The sequence below is a fragment of the Zootermopsis nevadensis genome, unplaced genomic scaffold, assembly GCF_977971745.1.
Source record: "Zootermopsis nevadensis isolate Lab colony 2312 unplaced genomic scaffold, Znev_1.0 Znev_ptg000071l, whole genome shotgun sequence".
Taxonomy (NCBI): domain Eukaryota; kingdom Metazoa; phylum Arthropoda; class Insecta; order Blattodea; family Termopsidae; genus Zootermopsis; species Zootermopsis nevadensis.
In genome coordinates this window covers 99661-123217 of record NW_028259202.1, presented here as the reverse complement: position 1 = coordinate 123217, position 23557 = coordinate 99661, and the positions used below count along the sequence as shown (strand labels likewise).

Below are 23557 nucleotides of genomic sequence, written 5' to 3'. Positions count from 1 at the left end.
AATATTTCGTTAAAGCTGTTATATATGTACAAATCAAGGCTTAAAATCTTTGTTTTACAATGTAAGGTAGTATATTTGAGTCATATTGTGAATTAGGTTAATATTTTAATATTTTCCGTCAAATCACAATTTTAATAAGATAATAAAATATAAAATATTTAAAATATCACTTCACGTTCCGCATCGAATGATCGATTTACAAATTGGAACGTCTCTTACGACATGTTTCGGTTATATTTAACCGTCCTTAGGTATAAATTAGATTGGTAAAATTTAAAACTCGAATTACAATCATTTCCAATGTTATGCAATTTATTGAAATGTTCTTATCAGATTACTCTTATATATTAGAACGAAGGTATATAAAAAACAATACCTTCGTTCTAATATATAAGAGTAATCTGATAAGAACATTCGACAACATTCTTCTTCGATTCAAGCCCTAGGGTCGTTGAGGACCTTGGATTTCAGTGCATTTTCCCTACATTCTTGGTGGTCCTTAGCCACTTTTTACCAATTTCGTATTCCCACGATTTTCGAATCCTCTTCAGCCTCATCTCTACATCTCTTACGAGGTCTATCGCAAATTCCTTCTTCCTTTATGTCCACGTCATCTGTCAGAGGTTTTATAAATTTCACAATATATGATATCCTCTATCTCCTTATGAGTTTTTTTTCCAGGTTTCTCCATCTTTTATGGGACCACGGATTTTTCTAATCTTCCTTCTTTCAAATATTCTAAGGGCCTTAATTTCTTCTGAAGTCACTGTCCAAGAACACCAGGATTTCGATTGTCTAAATTCGATATTAATCTGCAGTCTTTTAACAAAATGGACTCGGGCGGGAATAAATGATGTGTTGTGTTAACCACGTCTTGGTTAATGACACTCTCTAGTGCTGTATTGTCCAGGTACCACGCAGTTATAAGGCGTAAAGTCTTCTTTCATGCCCGGCTTATGATCTGTTAAGCTGATTCTGTATTTGATTCTACCTCGGAAACATGCTCTGAGTTCCCCGTTTGATTAGGGCTGTCAGATGTTTCCATTACTCTGTATGTATCTTAACTAAATTCGAGTTCCTAGTTTTGTGTATTTTGTGGTAATATTATGTATTTATTCATTAAAATACTTAAAAGTACCGTACAAAATACCGTGAATAAATAAATAATCTGTTAACTGGAAGCATCGTCTGTTTCTTCACGGCATTTGTAAAGGTTGGTTCTTCCTCAGGCACATGGCACAATTACGCGGTATGTCGGGGCAACTCAGCCAAACGTACATTTGCAACTTTTTTTTAAATATCACACGTAGATCAGAAATTGATACAAAATTCTCAGTGTGTTGCCTTAATAATGACGTTTTTATAAACGATGTTCATGAATCTTCCCCTAATACCATGAAGACGGTTTCGTAACTCGAAACATGTCGCCACAAGTGGATTCATTTAATACAATACGTAAGGTGAAACTGTTGTGTATTGATGGATGGTAATATTTTAGATAAAATTAGACGTCTGTAAAATAATTAATTTTAATAAGACTTCTTGAACAGAAAATAACGAGAAGAAATAAATTTCCCTTCTTCCCTGCAAACAATATTTCTTTATGTAGCTCCTACATCAATTCCTAGTTTTCTACATAATTTTCGCAAGGAAAGTAATTAAAATTAATGTGTTCGTCGTGGTTGTAATCAACTGCAAACTGCTGATTTTCCCAATCTAACATTTATTTTACTTTTCTCCTCCTTTTCTTTACGATTCTCTTGTCTCTGTGCTTGTAGGCGTAATCGCTTGCATTCGGTAGGTTCTCGATGACACAAGTCGAAATTCCGTATCTATAAACATTCAAGTCTGCCGCCTGGTACCTGCAATTTGAAATATTAAAAGTGAAAATAATCTTTCATCGTCCATCAGTATTTACTACACTCAAGACAAATTTTATCACATTTCACTGACAGGTACAGAAAACATGAGATGATGTAACTCACGAAGGAAGCCTCTTCTACCATAATAATTTTTTAATACAAATGTAATAGAAATGTAATTTGAATGTCAGTGCATTTATGTAAAATTTAACAATTTTCTTAAAAAATATCTTTGTGAGTCGTAAAATGTGTTGACCTAAAAATATCAATGTCTTTGTGTAGAATGGGAAACTGCTTGAAGCTAAGGACACAGCTTCCACCGAAATGTCGTTGCTTCTAATTTGTTTCCTGACAACCTTAACAGAAATTCCCCCAATCGGAATTCAATGCACGATTATTATTATTATTATTTAGTGTTCTGTCTGACGACGCACGATTGCCTCACCATATTTGAGAACAGTTCCCACGTGATCTTTCTTTCACTCATGCACGTAGAACACCGGCCAACGCGCTATTATAACGTAAAACATTTTATCACATCAAAGTGGAGGGAGAAGTTATGACTATTTTAAAAGGCTGTCAAATGAGTTGTGTTCTGGCTAGCGACGTTTGGTACATTTCATTAAGCCATTAGCTTAGGTCAGAAAAATAAATTTAATCACAAGCTTTCTTTGGAGAGATAAGCGCGTCTTGTTTGAGACACGCGCCCATGACAATATTTCCCTCTTTTAGCAAAATATTTCCAAAAAATATTTTGTCCCAACAAAAATATATCCGGAGAGGTTCTGCTACACGTAAGACAGACACAAACCAAAAATTAAATGAATTTCCGTGGGATTTCTGGCTCTTGCACAAACAAGTATGAAGAAATGTCCCTTCTGGGAAGTTTTTGGAGCTCCTTACTCACTCCGTCAACAGATTTCAGGAGACTGCGTGGTCAAACACGCGAAGAGACAGCCATTTTGAAATAAACTTCCATCAGGAATGGAAACATGGGATTCATAGGCATCGTTAAACCTGAAACTGGCCTAGCACTTTGTAGAAAAGGTTTGGGAAAAGGTTTTCAGAAAACATAACCCAAGTTGTGTCCCACTGGTCAATATATGGCAAAGTCTTTAGAAATAAATGCTTTTGTTCTACAATCGTAATGGCATGTATCACATAATATGGATATTTTATTTTGCCAACTGAAGACTTTTACGGAATCGCACGAACTTCATAGATGTATTAATACACGTGTAGCTCCTGCACCATAAGAATTATCTTCGAAGATGTAACCGAACTGACCATAAGCCACTTTTAAAGTTATACTTTATCAAAATTTTGAATATTGATTGTTAGTTCTCCCATTTCGTGAAATGCAGAAAACAGTGACAGTCATACAGAATCTCTGGTTTTGTATCCCTCGACAAAGCACAGTACATGAGATAACGCAAATAGTTAAGTTCATGAAAGTAATTCACTTACATCGCTCTCAGCAAATCCATGAATTTATGAAGTACAAATAGAAGGTTCTAAATGGTTCTTCTCTGCACTTGAGAACCCAGTGCTGAAACTTCCTTCTCGTATAAAATATTGTGTATCGTGCCAGAACTCAGTGTAACTCTTCAGTTAAACAGTTAATTCACCCCTAACTCTCTCCTGTCGTACTGAGTTTCTGAAACTTGCACGTCACCTATTAATCTGAACAGAACACACAATTTCAGAAACTGCACATTCCATCCCTACGTAAAAAAGTGGGGAGAGTCTACTTAGCTGGGTTCAGTAGAAAGAGGTACATCAGTCACTAAAGATTAGTCTGAACAGGATCAGGAGAATGTAAAAAATTTGATGTAAGATTTGAGGTTTTCACAGTGGAGAGGCTGAAGATTTCTGTCTTCTGGGTTGTTGTGCTGGCCATATTTTGAAGTTGCTTACTGTTAAACCATTTACCTAGTATTAAATTCCTATAGTACAGGAGTTTGAAACCACTATTATTCTAAGACAAAGACTAAATATTATGAGATGAGGGTCTCAGGCCTGGGATCATATTTGGTCCCCTCTTATCAATTCTCAGGCTGCGGGGATATGGAAACGTGAAATTTGTACTAAATTGGGGCTACTAAAGTTTTTTCAAACAAAAATCAACTTTTAAGTTTTAATTTCTGTTGCGATTTTCCAGTGCATTTCTCCAATGCTTATCATTAAGACGCGTTCTAGGTATTGACTAGAAGTCCCTCATTCAGCTTTTCCTGTCATATACTGATGACATCAACAAAGTATGACGATGAGAGCAAGATATATCGGCGGGCCTCGGGTTGTGAATTTCTGTTTTAATGAATGTCCAGCCGGTTAGAACGATGTTTCATTTGTGTCATGGTCCTGCGTTCTTGGCACATTCAATTCCAGTGCTAATTATCCAGAAGCTTTTTACATTTCTTAGAACATTGGAGTAGCGGTAAACAATTTATTTTCATCTCAGCCCAAATGTGAACATTCAAATTTCAAAGACAGCAGTTAAATTTATATGCCAACCTAAAACTGACATCTTGTTTTTTATGAACCTACAGGAGAAAAAATTAAGCTTAATTTGCTTCCCCTGTCTGTCGTAGTGGGAATGGAGGGGCATAATTAGACTGTACTGTACAAAAAAAATATTCTTTTTTTGTTTTGTGCGTGTTTGTAAGGGTAAATAAAACACTCGAAAATAAGATCCGTTTGAACTCAGAATTGGGTCAAAATTATCATTGACTTACCTGCTTTTCGAAATACATACGGCCTACGTTAAAAATAATTTAACCAATCGCTTTGCCTGTTGTCTCCTGTCCCGAGGTTTTTAACGTAAACTACAAATGTTTGACGACAAAGTGATAAGGAAATATTCTGGTCTGTGATGAAATAGTGAAAATTGTTGATTCTTATTTCAGAATGGTGTTGGGCTTTGTCTGTTATTAGTCGGGGAGGGGGAGAATGATACGAAGACGTCAGCACAGTCAAGTCGTTATCCATTTTGTAAAGCGCGTTTATTGATAAATCTGAACGTACGTGTCACTTCCCGGCTCCAGGTTGGAACTGCGTGACTCACCGCCAAAAACTTCGTGGATTTCCCGATACGAGTCAAGCATCACTCCATAAAACAATAAAAACTTACATGCAGTGACAGTTCTTGCCTGGAGCTGGTAAGTGACATTATGTTCAGCTTTTATCAGTGAACAACAAATGTACTTCAGACTATGTTCAACATACCAGTAAGATGTAAGAAGATAACTGTCTTCTGTGTTGTATCGCCGTGTAGTCTGGTAGAACTTTACTATTGCGATCGCCCTGACGATAAGGCAGCAAGGACGTGTGAAACGTTTGTGAACTTCTAACATACTGCAGCAATTGTTTACTCTAAAGGAAAACAAGTAAATATTTCTCAAACAACAACATTAGAGGAAGAATTGTCCCCCTACAAAACAAATATTAAAACTCTGAAACTATTGATTCTACTGAGCTTTGTTCCATAGATATAAAATAATATAAAACAAACCCTGGATATCTAAAAACTAATGGAAATTTTATTTTAAACACATTCCACACTATTACAATCTTACTAATGCCCACTCTTGTCACTCAACACTTCTCTAGAACAGTCTGTAAGAACTGTGATTCAATACAGTGTGTCCATAAGTCTTTGGCCATAGGAGAACTATAAATAATAATAATAAAAATAATGACAATGTTGTTGCAAATAATGTGTTTTCAATTTTAAGTGTTGGCATCTTTTACCTATGACAAGCCATTATGGTGCAACATTCTTTATATCATCAATAATAAAGTTACGGAAATGTTGCTACATTGACATGACACTTCACCACTGAGTTCATTCATTTGTATTTCCTGTAATATCCATGTCTCCTTCACTACAGCATTTCCCTACTCTGGGAAGACATTCCCCTTTCGCTGTCATGTCAATGTGGCAACACTGTCATAACTTTCTACTATCGATAATGCAGAGTGTAGCACAGTAACGGCTCGCCCTAGGTAAAAAATTGCAGCATTTCAGATTGGAAACACAAGATTTACGACAATTCTTCGTCTTTACATTTTCCATATTCAGCCAAATAACATAGCTCTCCTGTGGTGTTGAACTTATGGGACAACCAGTAAGCATATGTACATAAAACCTTTCTTCTTAGAAATATGGGTAGCAGTTTTACGTAAAAAAGGATTGCTGAAATACAAATCCCACTTAAAACTGCAGACTTTCATGTAAAACTGTAATCTATTATACATAACAAATAAAATTTATGAGCCTCGAAAGAAATTTCAACAAATTCATTCTGTTTATAAAGAAACTGACCTAAACATTTGTTAAGATGACCTTAAGAAGCAAAACTGGACAAAATGTTCTTACACTTCAGACCAATACGGAAACACGACAGCAAATATAGTAGACTAACATTTCAAATATAAATTGGTGAGAGAAGATGAGGATTAAAAACACAAGGGTGATCAATAAACATGTCAATTTATGAATATGCACTGTTTCCAATGCTCCTTGCAGTAACTGCAAGTCATTGCCAAGGACTAACAGCAACTACCACTAAAATTATTCACACAGCCGTGCAACTGTTTCTAACATAAAATGTTATGTGCTTATATGATTCAATTTTCTTTTGAACATATTCTTCAGTATGAACTTGGTTCAACTAATAAGTGCCAGAGAAAATTATATCATAAATTTCCTGGAATCACAGTTCCAAGCACAACAGACATCCACAAACTTACTGTGTTAGGTCTAATGGGCCACTTCTGGACAAGAAACTTTCTTAAAAATGCCATTTGTTTAAGGTTGGAACACGTAATATTGGTATCACAGTATTTTTTCCAATATTTTAAATTATAAAATGACACAAAGTGACTGACTAGACACATAATTTAAACAATGCAGAGAATGTTTCAACATTTTGGTAGTTATAAAAATCGTTAGAAAAACTTGTACTCTGCTTCTGGAATTTCTCAGGTTATGTTCATGATTCACAGTCAAATTTTATCATTATCTAAGAAGTATTATTGCAATGAAAGTATCACAAATAATTTCTTAACTAAGTTACTCTGAGTTATTATTACTTAGAATTTACAAATTAAATTATTTAATTTATTATTAGCCCTTTTACATGCAACTCAGACACAATTTTCACTAGCAAATCAATTTACTCTCATGCCAAATATTTGGAACATTTTCAAAAATAATATATTATTCTGCACATTTCACCTTCTATTCAGGCAAACCATTTAACAATTCTTGTTGTATGATTTGCTGATAGAACAGGCATTAACATCTATCTTGGTATTGTTTCTCTAGAAATGTTTAATCCGCATAATTATCATACTCTTATTAGGCATGCTTTAACTGTGTATTTCTGGAGCGTCTCTTACTAGAAATGTAAAGCAACTGAACGAGCAGAACGACAAAATTTCTTGGCCTACAAACTGATGATAACGTTCTCAAAAAAAGAAGTTGAATAACTTCAGCACGCTTTGCCATCATTCATGATCATAGGTGCTTCAAAATTTCTCTACTTATTTCAAAACTGACCCGTTAATATGAACTGGGCCCCTCCAGTGTAAGTTCATGTATTTATTCAGACAACATACAACAAAAACTGATGACGCTAGATCACGGTTATAAAGCCAGAATATCCGATCTGTCAGCAGCACGTTTGACTTAAACAAAAGTGACAGAGAGAGAGAAAATTGTACAGTATTTTGTTATGTGTAAATGATTTAAGTAAGGGCAGGTGCAATAAATTTCATTTCAAGCACAGAGAATAGTTACTTTCCCGTGTTTACCGAATTTCAACCTTTGTAAATCTGTCTCTTGTGACTCGTAATTTTACTTTTTTGATTCATGTAACTTAATTATCTTCCTCCTCACTTCTTTAGCCTTTTCTATGAAGGCAGCTCGCTGCTCAGCATGCTCTGCTTTCTGAAAGAACAGATTATAAACTGCTTAGTCAAAAACAGAAGCACTTCACAGTCCCAATGAACACTACAAAGAATTTGCTTATTCTCTTTTAACATTTAGACCAAAGTTATAGATGTACTTGCCGCCAGACTCTGTTAGCAGCAGAAATTCATGCTCTGGTGCTGAATTCCTTGCATGTGATAAAAAGTACATACACTTGATTGCAGTCTGTAAAACAGTTCAACTTTGCAACTGCTTCAAATTTGCCATGCAGGAAGTAAACAAAGTATACAAACCATAATATTTTTGGTCCTTTCAAGGGACAAATCGAAATGATTATAGACTGTCAAGTCGGCATCTTTCTTCCCAATCTTGACGAACAAGCAAGAGGAAGAATGTGTCTTGTGTTCATTCCTAGAAAGAGCAAGAAACGTTAGGAAATATTGCATTGTGAATTATACCTATTTTAACTTAAATTTTTGCCATAAAATCCATACTTTAAATATGGCTTCAGTCTTTTCTGAGATCCTGTTTCACTTATGAAGGGTATCAGATAAGAGAATGACAGTTCTACTAGTATAGCTGTTGCTGACTACATTCTTACGGCTGTCTTCAATGTCACCAAAACATGGAAGGGCAAGTGGCTTAAGTGATATTAGTACTTTGGTTGAGACAATTCAACTCAAGAAGGAAACAACTGCCAGACATTTGCAGAAAAAGTTAGAGTTGGGCAGTGGCAGTGCCATACTCCAACTGGAGTCTCCCTCTCCCTCAAAGTGGTCATGAACTGATGTTGCGGCCTATGGCTGCCACTGAACTGAACTGATTTAATTAAAAATGTACATTTTGTGATCTTCTGATTTTTAAAAGTATTTGTTTGTGCAACAACATGAAAACAAAAAACTGGCATCCAGCTGTACCATAACAAATGTTCTGAAACATCACCAGCATTCCCTTTTCACCAAGTTTTCAAAATAAAATTCCACATACCAGGGATCATCATCTTGTTTCCAGCCATCCAGCTTCTTTAGGCACACTTGACATTGAACTAGGTCAGGTTCATCCTTCGAGCCGCAGAAAATATAACCTGCCTCAGCCATCTAAAAGCAGGCAATAGCACACCTCCAAATCATTGCTACACTTGTTTGTATATTTATTCAGGCCGGAATTTATATGTTTACAACGAAATATATTTATATTGTACCTTCCGGGCATTGCATGAAGTATCTTCGTTAAATGGCCAACTTTTGAACGTTCCCAGGCGTTCATCTTCAAGCATGTATGTCGCCAAGTCAGGCACCTCCATCTGTAACATTATATGAAGGAAAAGGAAAACGTGGATTTTATATTAAGAACAAGCCAGAATTACTTACAGGAGCATTAACTGACCATGTTCGTTATATGAATAGTTTCAATTGCCCTATTAATTTCTTGTTCGTTTTGGAAATCCAATGACGTTACGGAAGCTACCATATAGGTTATAATTTTCTTGTCGGAGGTATCTTGTAAGCCTCTGGCACTGAGAATTTTAAATAACACTCCACCATTATTATAGTGATATATACGTCGGTATTGAAGTTATAACACAATTGAGAATCAGTAAGTAATAGGTTTATGTATCCGCTGAGTTTCGGTTAAGTTAAAACAAAACAACTCTCCCGGTACACATTATTACCAACATCGCAACACAAGCGTGTGAGATTATTTTCAAAGATATATGTAAAATAAGAAAAGCGCTTTACCCTTGAAAATGGTATGGTTAAGAGGGGACACTTATGTGTAATTCTGCTGTTATAACGTAGTAATAGCTATGAATCATCTACTTAGGCACTGATTAAAACAATCCTCCCTATTTAGATTTCATGAATTGGCGTCATTGAAATAGTTCGTGAATTCAACTGTTCCGTTGCTATGGCTGCAAAAGATGTTTGAAATTGTTTATATATGTATAACTGTGGGGTATAATTACTTTATTTCCCAACTGATTGTTTTATTATATTGCAGACAAATTTAATTTGTTGCCGAATATTTAAATATTAAGGAATTATGGTTGACGAAGACGTTAATGATTTAGATCTAATTTCTATAAAAGGGTTTTTTCAGTAAAGTAATTACTGTAACTGAGGAAACCCATAGAAAGTGGGGGAATTTTGTATGAGAGATGAGAGAATTGTTTAAGGGAGAGTATTAACACTTTACTGCTTATGAATGAGACCTGTGTGGCCAGCGTAAGAAGCAGAATGTACTGAAAAATAAAATGTGTTGCATGTTTGTGCCTTCTCTTAACACTTTACACCTCATGTCTTGTAATGCCACGTGAACTTGTGGGTGGATACCAGTGTTTCAGAGGAACATGCTACCTCAATCTTCAGGACCTAAGAACGTTGATGTCCACCTTCAAGTTCATGTGGTGCTGATTTTCCTCCATTTTCACTCTTTGCTACTCATTGGTCTGGCACCTGTCATCCTGTGGAGCTTTGAGACTAGTCAGCTTGTATCTAAATATGACATCCACAAGGTTCATGTGGAGTCAGTTGCCTTTCCCTGTGACAGTGAATGTCTGATATCTTTGGGTGGTCTTGATGACAGTAACATCATTGTGTGGAATATTGAAAAAGAAGAAGTGTTGTGTGGTAATTACCAATCAATGATACCATCATCAACAACATAATGAATTCAGGTGTATAATTGATATTTCTTTAATTAAGAAAGTGGTCCCAAGTTGCAAATTCTTTTAAAATATAACTAGTCATTCCCCTGTTGCTTCTTTATTCTGCTCAGACTGTACACCTCGAACCCCCTCATCAACATTACAAGTTCCTTCGTCATGGTTTGTTTGCGGCTGGGCGAACCATTCTAAAGAAAAGAGATTTAATTGTGTTTGTTCATTAACTCCGTCTTAATGATATCATGAGGCAATGCTTCCTTTAAAATATTTGTCCAGGAAGCGTATGGTGGCGGCATCCTTAGTCTTGGTGGCAGTGAAACAAACCAACCCATCCTCTTTTAAAATAAATATTTAAAGAGAGAAATTACCTTTCATACCATCCTGGAGACTGAAGCGAACAAAGAAGCGGAAGATATCTGAAAGTCTGATCTACAGAACTTTAACTTACAAATAAGGTTATGTTCATATATTTTCTTGCATTACAGGAACAAAGTTAAAAGAAGTGATAATTTGTCCAGTTTCTTACACTAGTGTTTCGATATTGTATCGGAACCCACGTTCCACTGTTTTCATCCCTCCAGTAGTGGAGTGGCCACTTATCACAGAACACTGTCAGATCTGGGAATGGATGGTCTTGGATGTACTTCAATGTTGCCCGCACCTGTCAGCATAATACAAGCTATTAATCTTTATGGTCTGTGTGTTATGTCTTACATACTTGATCCAACTAACCTCATATTACAATAGCCTATCACTCAAATATTAACCTTTGGAGTTCAAGTCTGGCTGGCAGCAAATCCCTTATTACAATAGAATAAAGGTTAATTCCAGTTAGTAATCCTTATTTTATTACTTAGTCTATAGATATCTAATGCTTAATCTTTCAGTACTTTGATTTATTATCACTTGATAATGCTCCTGTCATTTCTGCTACATAAAATTCAAATGTAAGGTCTGAGGTTCTCATGATGGTGAGTACAAAGACGTACGTCTTCTAATTCAGACAGTTTAAACTCTGCTATTAACAATTAAAATGTTGTATAAAGAAATTAAGAGAAATTTAATTGAACTGTGTGGCATATGACAATTTGAATGTGCAAACAGTAAAAATTATAAATACAACTGATATACAATGTGATTCACTTGTCCTTCTGATAATCTGTTTATTTTCTGAATGCAGTCTTGTATTGGGAAAGAAATTCTCTTCACAACTAAGTGGATGGCTCCATAATCACTGCTTTATACCGCCGTAATTCAAATACACTATATTTTAAATTAAGCTAAACATACACATTCTACTGCATGACAAAATGAGGTGGCTCTACTTCTGGTGCTGTGGACAAATGCTGGAAAATGAAATCATCTGTCTGCTCTAACCAGAGGTCAACACCTCACAGAGGATCATAATTAAATGGTCCAATTCGTAACAATCCCAGCTGACAATCGTACACATCCAAAATCTAAAAGAAAATTAAACATTAATATTTAAAACATAGGAATTTACAAGCTGATGGTATAATATCTCACAACTGAGAGAATGGGTACAAAAACCTGCTTTAAGTAGACGAAGTGTCAATTTAATTGTTATATAAATTATAGCAAAATCAAAATCAGTTCTTCACTGACTGGAATTTTATATCACATGATTAATCTCCCTTCTTAAAATACATATGTGATGATGAACATTACAAGACAGGAAGTTCAGAGTGACAGTCTTATCTCCTCTAAGTATTATTAGGATGACCAAATCAGGTAGGATGAGAGTGGCAAGGCATGTAGCATGGATGGGAGCTATGAGAAACACATACAGAATATAAGTTGGTTATCTGAAGGGAAGAGACCACTGAGAGACCAAGATGTAGGTGTAAGTATACCATTAAAATGAAACTCAGAAAAGTAAGGCATGAGGATATGGAGTGGACTCACGGGATTCAGAACAGGGATCAATTACAAGCTCTTGCAACAGTGTAATGAACCATCAGGTTCCATAAAAAGTGTGGAATTTCTTGATGAGATTAGTGACTATTATTAGCTTGTCAAGGACTGTACTGAACGGACTTGATATAAACACAAGAACAAAATATATCATTTTGGGTCATACTTGATTAAAAATTCCAATATAAATGAGAAAAGGGAACAGACATTCTGTGCTTTCTTATAAAATGTAAAAAAGACAGTAACAAAGACATTTGTATGAACTGATTATCCAAATGTTTTCACTTTTCTTCATTTCCTGGAGCCTCTTACCTATTATCACATATTTTAGAGGATGCAACACCAAATTCCATGCTTCATGGCAAAATAAGGACTTTTACGATTCTATTATTGGTACTTTGGATATACTTGAGTATTACCAAGATTTTGATTATTCCTATATTCTGCTGAGCGTAAGAGAAAGTAATTTAACTATCTGCAACTGGACATAATGAGCAATAAAAAAAGATGGACTATTTCTGTTCAACTCACCAACTCCGTAAAGTATTGACCAATGAATACCACCACAATTTGTAGTGTTCAGTTCTCCCACACAGGCAAGCATCAAATCAATCTCTACTAACTGCTTATGGAAGGAATCTGTAACAATTATAACATATGACTGTCTGAATAGTAACCACTTATTCTCTATTGTAGGAGAAAAGGGAACTTCAAACCTTGTACCTGGGGTTTAATGGTTTAGAGGTACACTACTCTGATGAATGGTCAACTGGACAGTGAGTATGCTGTGATGCACGGCTAATATTGGAGTTAAAGATTGAGCAGAGTTCACAGACGCTGGTTTAACAAAGATAATACAAGTACAAAGAGAGCGATCTTCTGGGTTGTTACACCATGTAGTCTGCTAGAATTTTATCAGTGTTTCAGAGGTGCTTGCTGCTTTTATCATCACAATGATCAACCCTGATGATGGAGGCAGCAAGTACCTCTGGAACACTGGTAAATGTCTACAACATTACGTGGTGCAACAACCCAGGAGACAGTCGTCTTCATACTCACCACTGTGAGAACCTTAAATATCACATAATACAAACTTTGATTCCTTAATCTGGTATTTATAACACATTTTTGTTGTGGGCAGTTTTGTTGTGGGCAAACTCTTCAATTAATTCAGTCAGCTAAATCAGCAGTTTTTGTATGAACCTTTAGGTTTTCAGAGTGGTGACAGTGTGGATTGTGGTCCTCTAGGTTAGGATGCTGAGCAGTCTTGTAAATGGTTGTATGGTTTTGGAATAATATATCACTTCAATATTCTACCTTGAAACTGGAGATAATATGTTACTCCACATAATTTTGAACATATCATGTTTATCTTCAGGGACATAACCTAGTAGACCACACTAGTAAAATCAAATATGGACTTGTGATTTTGATCATAACTATATTGGGCATGTAGTGAGTAATTTCTTTTATCTGAAAGGAAGTACCTGTGTTAATCAGAACACTGCCTAAAGAACAAAAAACGTTCAGACTCTTCTAATTCACAAGTTTCCCTGCTTTTGGAATATCTCGAGATATTCCAAAATATTTAAATAAGATTTTTGCTTTATATATTATGCAACCACTTACATTTAATTAAGTACATTAAGGCTTTCTGAATGTCACACATTGGAGCCACATACATGACTGACTGCCTAACAGATCAGTGGATTATTTAATACTGCATCAGCAAAATAAGTATAAAAAGATATTTGGATCTATCATGATTTAGAGGCATACCACGTCAGCAAACAAAACAAATTACAGGATACACCAAAATCAAAATCAAAAAAAGCTTCGAACACTTTAGGGGTCAACGTCACTAATTCCCTTCACTGAACTGACATATTAATTTTATTTTTCTGATCCTCATTCTTTTAATGCAGTATTTCCAGTTTCTTCTGCAATTTTATGTAAAATCTGTTATTTCATTACTGAAAAGAGTGGTTCTGCATTTTATAAATAAAAAGTCAAGCCAACATGTACTTTGGCTAGTATATTATGATGGAATACATAAAAGTCTAACAACACTTCATGATCTCACATTTTCTATATAACATAATGCTTCCACTGTACATTAACTTCTACTGTCCTGCTTTTCTCCTTGACGCACAATCGTGGCTATCATGATGTAGTCAGTTGCATTGTACATAATGATAACATGAGGCCCTCTTTCTGACCTCCTGTCAAGTTCATAAACATGAAAAGAAATCAGTTTTCCTTCTGGGGTAAAAAAGGCAGTCACAATGCATTTAAGCCCTAAAAAGTCTAGTAACTCCGAAACAGAACAAAATATTGTTATCAATCACCATCATCATAATCCTGTCAGGTATTAGGCCGTACCTTTAGTGGTTTTACTAAACTTCTCTTCCTATAAGTCAAAAGAAAATTTGTTTCTCTATTCTGTTCTAACATAGCTTTATCTATATAATTTCAGCATATTCTGTCAGAAAAATGAAGGACTATTATGCAATTAAGGAAATTATAGTGATAAAGTCATGAGAATTAAGTAATATATTGGCTGGTACAAAGTCAACACTGATCTGATCAGAAAAACAGCCAAACCATAAATAAATGCAATCAATTTTAACACGTTCTTTAAACAGTAACATTTATATGCTACTTGCTGAAGAAATGTTCCACCAGATATTTACCAACACTTCTCTTTATGTTTTAGATGCTGAAATAAAGAAACAGAAAGAAGTCTGTGTTTCAGTTCTATGCCATAGAAACAAAAAGTGATTAAAAATATTACAACTCTCTTATAATTTCTTTAGAGGAATTATTTACAATGCATTGGACTTTCATATGACCACTATCAGGTAATATACATATTTCAGATCTGTTTATTTAATGATAAAATTAATATTAATTATAATTCAGGTCCAAGTTGTTACCAATTTGAGCTTTGTACCTGGATACTGGGGATACTGGAAACGACCCGTTCTTCAAGTGCCTGAGCACTGCAGGTCCCAACTTTTCGTTGGCTTGATCTATAGACATTCGGTAGGACTCCTTGGAAGAGGGATCGGCCCATCACAAGGCCTCTACCTGTACACAGGACAGCACAACACCAAAAAAACGCGGAAAAACATCCATGGCTTGAGTGGGATTCGAACCCACGGTCCCAGCAACCAAGCGGAACAAGGCCCACACCTCAGATGACACGGCCGCTGTGGACCCCGAGCTTTGTACCAATCTTTCTATTGTATGCACACAAACATCACCATCATCTCTATACAACTTCATCTCTATTGGATCTTATCACTTCACAATCAAAAATGTTATCACATCGCCCTGCTTAAAATGTGATAAGAACCACAAATTTCAATTGTAATCACATCTTTCATAGAAAATATACAGTGATCATTATCAATGTTCACTTCAAACCAAAACTGAACTTGCTCAACAATTTTTTTTTTAAAATTCACAATACTAAATTTTTAAAAAAATCTGTTCAGATTTCCTCAAGTTGTCACACATACAAATGGATTTACAGTAATTCTAATAGGCTCTCTATAGGGATTTTAATGTGCCTAAAAAGATAGGCATTATTTTTGGGGTGACCCTCATACAGCCTTCTATATGTCTGCATAGCTTCATATGGGAGGAAGCATGTTAAGAACTTCATTCAATTTGGATATGTTAATGTGATCACTGACAATTTGCCTTTAAAATCTAAAGCAGACTGTATATGGCAAGCAACACTTATGAAACTGTTCCAAAGGAAAATAAATAATGACTTACACATGATACTGTGGAACAACCCTTCCGAATAATTATGGCTATCTGAAAAAACCACCAATGAACTGCAATTCTAGACGTCCCTCAGGATAACCCAAGGCTAATTCCTGGACTCTATGAATCACGTTCATAACACCCTCATCTGTTCCAGCACCATCCAAATGCGCTACTGCCACAGCTCCTGATCCTGTAATGACAGCCAGTCATCATTCTTTAACTATGCCTTCAAGACAACATACTGGAAGACCAAGAATGAAGAGCGGTCAGGTGAAGAAACAGGCATTCTCAACAGGAGAAGCTGGATGTTGGTTACGGTGTATCAATTTGTAACTACATAAAGTTTCTGCTAAATTGACTGTGCCAGATACACTAACTAAAGACAATTACATAAACAATGAAATGCACAGCATTAATTTATTCCTCAGCATCTACTACCTGTCTCACCAGGATGTGAACTGGATTCATCTCAAAAAGGACAGGTTCCAATACATCAGATTTTCAGATCAGTATAAATATGTTTCGGGCACTGACAGATTTATGGTGAATTCCGCTGCCTATTTTACTCCATATTATACTGTCTAATATGTTGTGCTGCAGTATGACAGTTACTGCAACTTATAATTTAAACACTTACCTGAATGACGGAGAGCAACGATGCATGTTGTGACGTCATCTGACCCAAGAATATTTACATTTTCTGTAAAGGAGAAAAGTTTAATTTGTATGCACAATCAAGTTTTCAAAATACTGACTGAACAAAGAATAGACCATGAACAATGGAAAAAATACATGTAATCAAACCTATGAGAGAACCACCAAAGAAATTGATCACAAACAAGTTAGGAAATATATACACAACATAACAATTCTGATGACTATAATTTTACCTTTGGCCATTGTGAATGGATGAGGAATTCCACATCCACTCACTACCATGTGCAAAGTGCCTGTTAATATTGTCCGAAACAAGCAACAATTGAAAGGTGCTGACAAATTTTAAGACAATTTCCCAATATTTCATTTTGGACAAATCTGTTCAGCAGTTCGTGAACATTAATTGTGGACAGGCAGACAGAAAAATATGGTCTAACTTAAACAATGCATTTCAGTAAGTTTTAGTAGTAAACACACCAATAAATTACAAAAACAAAAGAAGTTCTTTGTGAATTTACATCTATGAGAAGTTAACTAATTAAGTCTTAAAATAGACCATAACATCCTCTATCATTCAAAGTCACAACATCCTTCAAGAATCATATGTCATACTCTGGCTGAAGAAACATTTGAATGACTTCAGTCAGATATTAACAGGACTAAAATAAAAGAAAACATTACTTTCCACCAAAACATCCATATTTGAAGTGTAAGGAAGAATAGCCAGTTAATAAAAGCCACCATTAACGTAACCAAGTCTACGTATTCACACTTGGCTCCAAATAATACAATCTTACTAAGAAGCATACGGGTGTTGTGACATAGTCAGGCTAACATAAACTCAGAGACACATGAATATATATCCTACAATTTGTTGCACATTTCAAATTGAATTTTATAATGTCTACTTGTACCCATTCTGTTTCTTGATTCTCACAAACTGCCTATCCTTTTCAAGCATAAAAGTTATGAGGATTCTTACAATGCACACTTAAATGCCTGATACATACTGTCATGGGGTACAGTAACTGCCAATTCCCTTTGCTGGACATAGAGGAGGCCAACAGATCCTACCACCTTTGTAGGAATAGCAAGCAGTTGTGATGCCGAGTCCTTATAAAATGGTTGATTGTGAAATAAGGTCCGCGTGTTGGGAGGCACCTCCTCCTGTAGCACGCCACTCAGCACTAGAACCATTCTACCTGCAACATGGAAAAGAAAATGACTACAGTTCATGTTCCTGAAATGCCCATAACATATAACAGGGAGTGAAAAAGCATTGCTAGTATGTAACTGAATTTAATTATCACGTGGGCAATAAGAGGAATTAAGTTAACAAGCTGGGTGACAGTCAAATAATTTAATGATGAAATCTGTTTGATTCTACATGAGCAACTTTCAGTGTTCGACAAATTATAACATTATATTATGCAACAGCTTTACTGAGAGCCACTGAATGATGCAGTCAATCAGCTAGTACTTCTGCTCTATATTCATGATAACCCCAAGTTTAAATCTCAGCCAGAGGCAGGCTATCCTGACAGAGGTGCTTCATAATTTTCCTCAGTCTCTCCAGGTCAATGTCATCTGACAGTATATAATCTGAACAACTGAAAGCATCATTAAATAAACCATGAATGAAGAAGTTGAATACTGCATGCCAGAACACACTTGACTGGAACAATATTCAATGTAACAAAAACTCAGATTTTTCGTATTATCTACATGAAGTTCAATCTCAGTGTACGAAGAAAATAATCTGACATATAACTAAGAGGAATATTCATGACAGTGAAGTTATTGGCATGTATAAATATGTGCCTTGTATGAAGTTAAGACTAATTTCTCAAGCTTCAACAATCTGTGCAGATCCTGTCAACTATTTTCAATGGCATGTGCATGCATAAGAAAACACCACAACATGGATATGGTTTCACAAAATCTTTTACTTGAATTGCTATGCTATTATGCTATCACAGGAAAACAACTTTAAAAGTTAGGATAATTGAAAAGATAACATAAATATAAATTTGGTACATATTTTCATGGTTTTATGTTTCAACCAACATTGACTATGGCCTATAATTAATTCTTCTAGGGCTACCAGCCATGTAGGGTAGTTTACTGGAGTAAACACCGACATTTTGAGAGTACAGAGCACCATGAGGAGGGGGAGAATGGATGAACCTTAAAAGGAACAGCTTTTGTACAATAACTGCAATATCGACCTTAACCATGAGTGCCGCTTAAATCACTGTTACATTTGTAGTCTGATTGATACGCTACAAGAACATTGGATGATGGAGAGCTGCTTCATTCACTCTTGTGAAAAGCACTAAATATTTTCATGCTTTTATGAATCATTCACTTACAGAGGCAATAATGTTGTAAAAGAAAGTTCTGCCACTATCATGGTTCTCTTTTCTAAATCCAAATACATCAATAAAGAATTTCCTTACAATTCTCCTTAAAATCTTCCTGGACTTCTCCATTAGGTACTTTTGGCAGCATCATAGGACATGTCACATAGCCCTCCTCTTCCAAAACGATGAGTCCTTCCTGAGAAGTCAACATTTTCCCAGTCACTCAAGAAATTGCAAACATTTTATAGAACCTGAAGGTTCATTACCATGTTCACAAGGGCCTGCCACTGGTCCCAATCTTGAGCCAGATGAATCCAGTCCATGCCATTCCATTCTCGTCTAGATCTTCTGGTTGTCTCTTTCCATTTGGTTTGCCTACCAAAACCCCGTGTGTCTTTTAAATTGGGGCTACATGCCCTGCCCATTTCTTCTCCTTGTGGAACTTTCTCCAGCCTCCTAGCATTTCATCCCATTTGGGTCCAAATATTCTCCTCAGCCACTGTTCTCAAACACCCTCAGTCCACGTTCCTCCCTTAGTGTTATAGATCAACCTTCAAACCCATAAAAAACTATGGGCAAAATCAAGGTTTTGAATACTGTTAATTGTACTATTTTAGATAGAGAAAAAGGTTCTGAACTGAAAGGAATCTACCTTTAGGTTATGTTATGGTCCGACCGCAAATTCGCACTACCTCGGCTGGAAACGGAACTACGATCCAAGATGGCTTCCTGCAGAGCGGCCAACTTCGCAAAATCAAATCACCGATAAACCGTGAAGGCTGTAATATTGTTCAACAGATGGCGTATCTATTTAGCTTTCAGGTAGCTGTAGTGGACGTATTTGCACGCAGTGTAGTAGTACTTAAATTGATTGATAGGTGTGTCAGTGTGTTTCCACTAATAGTTGAGTCTAGAATTAATTTTATGGAACTCCTAATTGCCAGTGTACTATGGGGAAGGGGGGGGGGGCAGAAATCTATTGATATGTTTTTGAACGTTAAGTACTTTTTTTTTCAATTTTATGGATTTACCAGTGCCCTAGAAATCTTGGAGGTGGAAACCGATTGATATTTTTGCGAATTTTGAGAGTGCTTAATGAATATTTGAGGAGCCATTTTCGTTACTTTGTGAAAATCTTACGCACAATAAAATGGAGGATTTGAATATCTCTAGTAAAATTATTGTCTCAGGAATACAGAGTTTGAAAATCTGTACACCCCCCACGAGGTCATTCGGTTTAGGAATCCAATCTGCAGTGACTACATTGATATCACAGCTTTAGGTTAAATAGCACAGGCCATTAATGCGCTGGTATACTGACAAGTGTCCTGAGTACACACACCAGAATTCATTTACTGGAGTGTAAATTACATCTCGTGGGATGTGTTTTTATCGCAAATTTGTCGTCTTCAAGAACAGATGTCTGCAGTACAAAGCAAAACCATTCCTATGCAAGGTTTCTCTTAGGGCGGAGTTTCGTCGACTTTTTTTCAGTGCACAAGACAACCAACCTTCTCGTTCCTTTAAATTTAGACTTTGTGATGGTCATTATTCACACCCTCATCAGCAATAAAAGAATGGGAGAGAGAAATAAGTAAATATTAACGAACAAGTCTTGTAGGAGCTGTGACGGACAGCTAATTCAGTAGTTTATTTTATGATACTGTGCCAACTGTTGGTGTTATTGTCGTGTTATTATTAATGATGGAAATGAGATATATATGTACTTACTGAAACATGACAATAGTTTACCAATATTAATACATTTAAAGTATGCTTAAGTTAAGAAAAGAGATCAGTCTGGAAAATCTATGTAATGTGTTTGGCAACAAACAAGTTCATATTTTCCCTTCCCACTAAATGCATGGTTTATTCCAAGCTCGCTCGCGTAATTGTTAGGAACACGTACATTATCAGATGTTACGCTGGTACATTAACAAGACCTTCCAGCCCCACCGCTCAACGAAGGCTTCTTACCTTCTGCACGTTCACGTTAAGTAAATGTTATTTTCCTGAGTAAGTAGCTCAGTCATGCAAACGCCCGTCTGTGCTAGTTATTACGCGTTCTTTGCGCAAAGTTCGTGTCTCCGTCCGTCTAATCCATTCAACTCGAGAAGGACATATTTCGATAAAATTTTACATGGCGTTTGTGCCATCCTGCACGGTCTCAGAATTGTACTTTTTGGATATCCTACAAGCGATGAAAATAAATGACGTATGAGGAAGTTCGTGAGGTGATGCGATCTGGTGGCCATAGTGAGCACCACATCGCAGCACCGTAGTTCGTACCTCTAAAAGCACGCTGTAAGGAAAGCGTGAGGAAATTATGTTTATTCCGTTACGAAATACAGATCCTCCCGGACTTACGCTATCATTCCGTTCTGGAAGGTATTGTGTAACCCGAATTTTGTGTAAATCGAAATAGCTGCTGTAATATACGTAGGTACGTATGTATACGCGTTTTTACATGTCTCTGCTTTGTAGAAAAGAAATGAAAACATGAAGATGAAGCTAGCGCGGAGAAACGCCTTAGTAAGGATAGGAAACGTTTATAAAAACAAAATTTCGTTTACATTTTAATCATATTCTGGCAGCGCACGACAAAACACTTAATTTTAAGATGCAGAAAATTGTGTTTTATGCTATATGGGACGGTTTGTGTAAGCCGGGTCTTCCGAAACCGTGGGAGCGTCTATATAATTTCCGAGCATATTATTAAAATGTGACGGACACAAACAATTCTTATCCTGTAGATTATGACTCAGTCCAGTCACTGTTTGAAGTCACCAACAATCCAGAAGCAATTAATCCATTTTTCTTTATACTTTGAATACAGAGACGTCATAACACATTCAACCAATGTTCTCTTTTCACATGTATTATATCTAATACAAAACGAAACGATATGAACGTGTAAGTACGGAAACACATCGTCTGAAGATGGCAGTACAACACACTGCCGAAACGTAATTCATGGTCAAATCCTTCACTTCATGTCTTTCCTACGCTTGTGTGTCTCAGCTGTACCAACTGCACATTTTTTAATTTTATCTGCCGACCACTATTCTCGTTCCCTGTCCAAACCAGCTTTTGTATCTTGGTCTAGCCATTGTGCTTATGGTCTCCCCTGGGACTCCTTAAACAAGTCATTTTTACTAATCTTGCTTTGGTTCATTCTCTGTTCATACATTGTTTTAGCACGTCCATTCCGACAAAGTTTACCTTTTCTACATTTGACTCGGCAACTCACAGCTGAGAAAGAGACTTTTTCCAGAATAATAGTGTTAAACGCTCATGTGTCTTGGGCGAGTCACAGAACAATCAAAGCAAAACCTAAGTCTCTAGTAGGGATCTAACAAAAGAAATCACAGAGCTCTGAGCTCTATCGTTACAGACTTTATCATGTTCTGAAACAAACTTTCAAGTATTACTTGTCTGTCTTTACGAGGGAAATATAATTTACCGCCAGTTAATGATTACGTTAGCCAAGACCTCAGTATGCTCTCTACTGTGACCCCCTCAGGGGACAGGGTTTTGGCTCAAGAAGTGATATGTTTCCACGGAGCAAGATTAGAAGCTCCGTGTTGCCTATGTTGCACTGATTTTAACCTGTGGAGCACCCCTTCCCCGATGTAGAGGCGTGCAAACGTTCCAAAGGGGTTGTTCGTGAAGAATTTTGGACCAAAATAAGTTTGTCCCTTTGAACCCTGAAAGATGTTCGAAAATTTCTCAATTTGCTATTTCGTCTGGATTCTTAACTAGCGAGGAATCTTCAGAGACTGCTTAAAACAAGAGTGGAGGACAATCAAGGTCCCCCAAAATGTGTGAGCCATGCCTCATGGCTCGAAGTGGCTTATCTTCCCTCTCCGTGTTCTTTGGAGTCGGAGGCTTCGAACCCCTGATCAGACGATCGTGGCCTCAGTAACATAATCTGGCAGTCCCCTTTTCAGGGGGGGTTCATGTGGTTTGATCAAAATCATTCAATTGGCCTCCGAATTATGAGATGAAACACCATATAAATAGCTTTTTTAATTATTTGGAAAATTGTAAAAGTTGGAGAAAGTTTAAAGGGCATGAATGATCAATTTGTTTTACAAAAGTTTTGATCCAAAAGTTATGCAAATTTGTTCATATTAGATTTTAATCAGATCTGGTGTTTGTCGACGAATTTTAGTTAATATCCGCAATAAGCCTATCAGATTTTATGCAAATTATTTTAGGATTTTCGAGTTGCAACTTAATGCGTGGTCAGATATGGCGAAACTAATTGTTGAATTTTATGCAACTTCTAGTGAGTTAATTCAGAGCGAATTTCATTTGGCGCTGACTGCTTTATGTCAGCCTGCAGCGTGTTGGGACT

At 36.3% G+C, this 23557-nt stretch overlaps 2 protein-coding genes across 2 annotated transcripts; both read right to left on the bottom strand.

Annotated features, from left to right (window-relative positions):
* Positions 1 to 92: 92 nt before the first annotated feature.
* On the bottom strand, positions 93 to 11117 carry LOC147871058 (baculoviral IAP repeat-containing protein 5-like). The gene is made up of 7 exons (XM_087341386.1): positions 10989 to 11117; positions 8999 to 9100; positions 8785 to 8894; positions 8091 to 8208; positions 7765 to 7815; positions 5088 to 5234; positions 93 to 1862 (listed from the first exon to the last, which is right to left on the bottom strand). The coding sequence occupies exons 2-7, from the start codon at positions 9098 to 9100 to the stop codon at positions 1833 to 1835; spliced, it is 558 nt and encodes a 185-aa protein (XP_087197512.1). The 5' UTR covers positions 10989 to 11117; the 3' UTR covers positions 93 to 1832.
* Positions 11118 to 11287: 170 nt separating this feature from the next.
* LOC110832936 (protein N-terminal asparagine amidohydrolase) lies at positions 11288 to 19457 on the bottom strand. Its single transcript, XM_087341385.1, is given in 7 exon segments — positions 11288 to 11922; positions 12929 to 13036; positions 16184 to 16232; positions 16234 to 16367; positions 16815 to 16877; positions 17845 to 18036; positions 19294 to 19457. Coding segments are annotated over 7 exon segments (714 nt in total). The 5' UTR covers positions 19409 to 19457; the 3' UTR covers positions 11288 to 11869.
* Between the last annotated feature and the right edge of the window lie 4100 nt (positions 19458 to 23557).

What these genes read in the sequence shown, in the direction of transcription:
- LOC147871058 (XM_087341386.1), bottom strand. Translation starts at nt 9,100, where the DNA reads ATGGAGGTGCCTGACTTGGCGACATACATGCTTGAAGATGAACGCCTG. An exon ending in AAAGGACCAAAAATATTATG is followed by an intron (nt 7,816 to 8,090) that starts GTTTGTATACTT and finishes CTGTTCTTTCAG; the next exon opens with AAAGCAGAGCATGCTGAGCA. An exon ending in TCATAGAAAAGGCTAAAGAA is followed by an intron (nt 5,235 to 7,764) that starts GTGAGGAGGAAG and finishes GTTTTCCTTTAG; the next exon opens with AGTAAACAATTGCTGCAGTA.